This window comes from Tilletiaria anomala (assembly GCF_000711695.1).
Source record: "Tilletiaria anomala UBC 951 chromosome Unknown K437scaffold_224, whole genome shotgun sequence".
Classification (NCBI taxonomy): Eukaryota; Fungi; Basidiomycota; class Exobasidiomycetes; order Georgefischeriales; family Tilletiariaceae; genus Tilletiaria; species Tilletiaria anomala.
In genome coordinates, this window is record NW_013546798.1 from 1 (window position 1) to 5,337 (window position 5,337).

General features: G+C 53.1%; 3 protein-coding genes across 3 annotated transcripts; 1 reads left to right on the plus strand and 2 right to left on the minus strand.

Moving 5' to 3' along the window:
* On the minus strand, positions 1-627 carry K437DRAFT_277002 (S-adenosylmethionine synthetase; the record flags this gene model as incomplete). The annotated part of the gene is made up of 2 exons (XM_013384313.1): positions 418-627; positions 1-307 (listed from the first exon to the last, which is right to left on the minus strand). Coding segments are annotated over exons 1-2 (366 nt in total), but the record flags the coding sequence as incomplete, so codon positions are not given.
* A 3,144-nt stretch (positions 628-3,771) lies between these two features.
* Positions 3,772-4,751, plus strand: K437DRAFT_296971 (uncharacterized protein; the record flags this gene model as incomplete). Its single annotated transcript, XM_013384314.1, has 5 exons — positions 3,772-3,920; positions 3,987-4,237; positions 4,302-4,358; positions 4,441-4,499; positions 4,540-4,751. Exons 1-5 carry the CDS (start codon positions 3,873-3,875, stop codon positions 4,749-4,751), a joined length of 627 nt encoding a protein of 208 aa, XP_013239768.1. The 5' UTR covers positions 3,772-3,872.
* A 47-nt stretch (positions 4,752-4,798) lies between these two features.
* K437DRAFT_217710 (uncharacterized protein) lies at positions 4,799-5,032 on the minus strand (the record flags this gene model as incomplete). Its single annotated transcript, XM_013384315.1, has 1 exon — positions 4,799-5,032. A coding segment is annotated over one exon (234 nt), but the record flags the coding sequence as incomplete, so codon positions are not given.
* Between the last annotated feature and the right edge of the window lie 305 nt (positions 5,033-5,337).

Sequence of the window (5,337 nt, forward strand, 5' to 3'; positions counted from 1 at the left end):
GCCGTGGTCGAGACCTTGGGCAATGTCTGGCGACTGCTGCTCAATGGCGACGAGGACGTTGCAGGTCTTGTAGTCAAAGCCCTTTTCGGAACTGTCGTAGCCAATCTCTTTGATGGCCTCGCGGATGACCTTCTGGTAGTCAAGCTGAGCCTTGGTGGTGATCTCACCAAAGACCATGATCATACCGGTCTTGGTCGCCGTCTCGCAAGCGACTTTAGAGTTTGGGTCTTGTGCCAAGCAGGCATCGAGGATGGCATCGGAAACTTGGTCACAGATCTTGTCAGGGTGCCCCTCACCAACCGACTCGCTGCAAAGGGGTAGTTCCCGTCAGTTGACCTGTTGAGCAGGCGTGGAAAGCGCAGGATCGATGGATGACGCTTTACCAGGCGAGACATGGATTGTAGCATCAGCACTCACGAGGTGAAGAGGAAGTGTCCCTCCGGCAGCGCGCTGACTACACCGTTAGCAGCAACCATTTTAATTCGACTGAGCGAGCAAACTGTAGCCGGATGCAGCGTTCAAGGGGATGGAAGAATGATAGGAAGGTGGGCCAAGCTGTCCGCTGGGAAGAATGGAGCGTCGAGAAGAAGCGTAGCAAGCAAGAATCTCGAGGTGGAGATATCTAGAAGAGATAGGTTTGGCATGAGGGCGAAGAAAAGTTACCAAACCAGCTCTAATAGAGATCTGAAACTCGGACGAAGCAGAAACTTGTGTGATTTGTTTCGCGTTTACGGTCAGAAGATCGTTTTCTCGGCCGAGTGAGAGTTTCCCTTCAAACCAGGACAAAATAACCCGGAAAGAAAAGGCGCGCAGCCGCCCACCAGCGCACGTGCAGAAGGCGTGTGCGAGGCGTCGCGTGGAAACGTGCTCCGCAATTTCGGAATTCGGAATTAGGAGCTTCCGCTTCCCTCGCTCATCCTCTTCACGTTCACGTATCCCACCAAGTGCTTTCTCTATGAATCTCACCAAGCAACAAGGCATGGCAACAACCAACAAACACATCTCTCCGTCTTCATTGACTGAGGAGAAGCCGGAAATGTAGCTCTCATCACCAGACCCACTTTCCCCCACACGCTCCATATCTTCATAGCCCGCTCACAAGTTCATCAGTGTTCAAGCCCTGTATACATATTGGCGCATACTGGAAGGCTGACCATGAATGTCCGAAGCCCCTGCGAGAGTCTGTTATCATCGCATTATCGAGCGAGTTTTCGAAGGAGTTGGACGAGTGATGGATGACTGGACTGGATGGCGTGCTTGGGTTGCTTTTCTTGCACAGCCAAGCGGCACCCCGTCCCGCCTCGGCACTAATGTAGACAATCCATCCCTTAGGACAACCCTAATCCCTGCACCGCTTGTGAGAGGGTGACAAAGTCGTGAGAACATGGGACACTGACCCGTGACACCAGCGAGGGATGAGCCAGGCATCAGCCAGATATGATGGGTGGGTGACACATCGTCTCTCGCGGTGACATGCTCTTTCCCTTGCCAGACCACCTCATCTTCATGCGACCCGTTGACAGTTAGACTGAACGATGGTGGACACGTACGAAGCCTAAAAGGACTCATCGGGTGTCCTTGATTGCAAGCCGGGAAACTACCGCATCAATCTGAATACCGTCCTGCCGCGCCTTCCTGAAACCGCATCGTATAGCTTCCACTCTTCGCATGCGAGCCTGGAGACTGTCTGCTCGTTCCGTCACCCTTGGGAAGCACAAGGCGCAGCTGCGACGCAGTCTTGGATTTTTGGCTCCTGTGATCAGCTCGAAGCCTTATCAATGGCCTTCATACAGGAGTCGAAAAACCCGCATGCGACCGTGTTGCGTTTCAAACCAAGGCAATCCCCACTCCAGTCAAGGGAAGCTTGTCATTTCATCCCAATGCTTTATAGCAATCTTGTTTCCTAAAGTGTGTTGCTAGTAACGCCACTTCGCTGAAGGCTGAACTCGACCTCAGAATCATGGCAATCCACCCTTTTCAAGGAATCGTGCTCGATAACAAGCGCATGCCGTGCACGGAAGCGAGTGCCGATGGCGACTCCATCTTCAACCCCCTCGACGATCTCGCAGGAGGAGCCGCTCCCTACCGACTTTTTGCTTCTGTTTTAATGGTGTTTTACTTGATGTCAGAGAGTTAGACCGGAGCACGAGAGCATGCCGTGAGCTGCGTTCGTTGTATCTACTGAAGAGTGTGCAGCTGCTGACAGAAGATAGATCCGGGTCTATCAAGTCATTCCTGGAAAGGGGATGCAGCTTGACCATATGCTTTGTCTTTTCAAGGATTAGATACATGGCTGCCCTCGTCAACTTCTGCGGCCACCAGACATACGGCTCATTTTCCCGCCTGTGTCATTTCGCCATACCTGCAGCATGAGGGAGCCGCCGTTGAAAGCGCACCAAGCAATGTCATCTCTAGGGGGCGACTAGCCATGCTGAATTACTCATGTTACATCCCTTCTACAGCGCGCAGCTTCACAAACACGGGTTCATGTATCGAAAATGGCAGCTGCAGTCTCTCTTTGGCGCGAGCGGTGACACTGACGGTGCAGCGCTTGCATAAGCGAAAGTCTCAACGCCTTTTGCTATCTATTGGTGGGCAACAGACCTGAAGCGAGAACCGTTGTAGCATGCACGACCACCGAAGACAAGAGTGTGAACTCCCTGAAACTGGCAACTTCCTCTCGCAGCGATGACTATCAAAGATTTTCCTCCGGTATGGGTTTGGGACATTCAGAAGCCACTTACCACAACTTTTGAAACTAGTTCCCGCGAGATCTCTACAGCTGTGAGCTTCAGTGGCCTGCATTGAAAGAAGCAGAAACGAAAAAGAGGATATGCAACTTGATTTTGACTATTGCAGGCATACAACACCGGCAAGTTGTCGCTGTCGTGCATTTTGAGGCACTATCATGCTTCTTTCTCAGCGAAAATAATTAGAAAGGTGCGATTCTTCCCCTCTTGGGCTCCTTGCAAGTGAAGGGGATCTCATCAAGGTGGTTGCTTCCCACCTCTTTACGAGGTCGTTGCAAGTAGATGCAGAAGCGTGGGAAGAGCACATCCTCATCAGGCAAGTGTATACCAAGCTCTAGAGGAGGGTTGCTCTATTCATATATACAGCAAGGAATTTGTACACAGAGGCCGTGAAGCCTGTGCATGTTTGAGTTTCGTGGTGTATATCGACGGATATTTCATCATTACGGCACGATATACTGGTGTGAGAATGTTGAGCACGATGGGAGTCACAGTCTCATCTTCTATGCAAGTGGACGAGGTGGAGCGATCACTTCTAGGAGGCGCTTTTATAGGCACAGATGCGCGCCTGGCAGTTGACGTGGCTAAGGAAATGTGTTTGAGAAAACTATTGTTCCTTCTTTCATTGCTCCAATACCTTGCGAGGCAACAATAGAGTCACGGTACCATTGCTTTCGCTGGGTGAGTCCATATGTACTTTACTTGGAATACATCAGTCGACTTACATTTACAATTTGGGTCTCGATCAAAGACGGGTGGATATATAAGGAAGTTATGTAAGGGACTTGAAAGGTTGTAGAAATGTCACCGGTGCAAAGGTCTCGCCAGAGCAGTCCCGAGGAGCGGAGAGCAGCCGATGGCAACTGAACCTGTTCAGGTGCGCAGCCGCATCAGTTTTGCACCGAAGCCCAAGCACGATGCAAATGCTCCACATCCTGTTTCGGTTTCGCCTCGTTCCGCTTGTATCTCGTTGCGGTTTTGAATAGAACCTCGACCCCCCCCCTCAACGCACCCCGGTCGGTCTTCGTTCGCTCACTACCCGCATTCCATGCCATTCCCTGCGTGTAATTGGCTGCTTGCCGCTAAGAATTAGTGACTTCGTCGCTCACGTGCACCACGTCCATGGGCAAGCGCACACCGCACTCACTAATGCTCAGCAGCAAGCAACAAGTACGCCAATCGACGCCGCAGCCTTGTCTCGGTCTTCGCCGCCGGCGATCTTGTGATCTGCTGCAGGACCTGATCATTCCAATAGAACCGAGCCGCAAGATTCTGGAAGCGGCGGGCGTAGTCGAAGGCGAGACCCGTGTGGGTCAGGAGAGATTCTTATCTCTAGCAATGTTCTTGGGGTCGCCAAAGCGCTTGGGCAGCTCCTCGATGAAGCCTTCCCAAATCTCGAAGAAGGTGCTGGGCGTCCGGGGCTACCTTGGGGTCATCAAGGTAGGCGCGGGCCCCGTGAACTGTGGTGCCGTCCAGAATCGTGGACGGTCAGCAGATGATGGACATTTACGCGCGGTTCGGGCGGTTCGGGTGCTTTGGATGGTGCGGCAGCCTGTCGGGACTGCTGTATCGAGGTGTTGGTGGCAGTTTTCTGGGGGCCCAGCAGGAGTAGGTACTCCTGCTGGGTGACCTGACATGCTGTTGCACTCCATTAGCTGACGCAGTCTTGATTACATTCACGAGGTGGCAGGTGTCGAGATGGTGATGTGGTTGGCCGCAGTGGAGGCACGGTTGTGCTTGTAACGGTGGGTGCATTCATGCGCTAGGTGTTCATGTCGCATCATCGTAGCGTCGATTTCCATGGACACTACCTGCAAAGAGACAGAAACCAGGGCGAAGCGAGGCGTGCGTGGGCTGTGCCGCGCGCAGTCTGAACGTGGGGCGAGGAAGCCCAAAAGTTACGTGGCGTCAGCAGCGCGGTTGCCATCAGACCTCGCGGACGTGCCTTGCTGGCGATGCTCCTCCGGCGCCACGGAGAACTTGAGTCTGTCGTCAAGATAGTTTCGGGTCGAACGAATGCGATCGAGTGCGTCGGACAAGGCAAGGCGGTTCTTCTTCGTCACCAAATTCAAGCCGCGATCGTCCATGTAAAGAGGAAGGTACCCATTTTTCTTGCGCATGAAGAGGATGGAGGTTCCTGCGACTGACAATGACTTGCGGATGAATTCCTTGCTGAGATTGTCACTAATCCACTCAGTCAACTGTTCCAGTTCGCTGTCCGAGAGCGGGTAGATCCGCTCATACACCGGCGAGGCGACGTTCGCAGACTCGATCGCGTGGTCCGACGGTCAGTGCGGCAGCAAGCCTGTTGGGCCTCGTTGTCCTGCACGAAGCTGGCGTCATTCTTCAGGCGTCAGGTCATGAGTCAGGTCTATGCGCAAGGAAGTAGTCATGGGGATCTGAAGTCAATGAAGCCAGCTACTGGGGGTCAGCCGAGACCAGGTAACGCAGCTAGGTCGGGAAGATGATAAAACACAGGGTACAGCGGTGATTTACATTGGGGCAGGAAGGTCGGGATCTCCAGGGGACAGAGTGCCGGAAGCAGAGGGACTGAGGATCAGAGATACGACACTTTCTGGACAGTGAT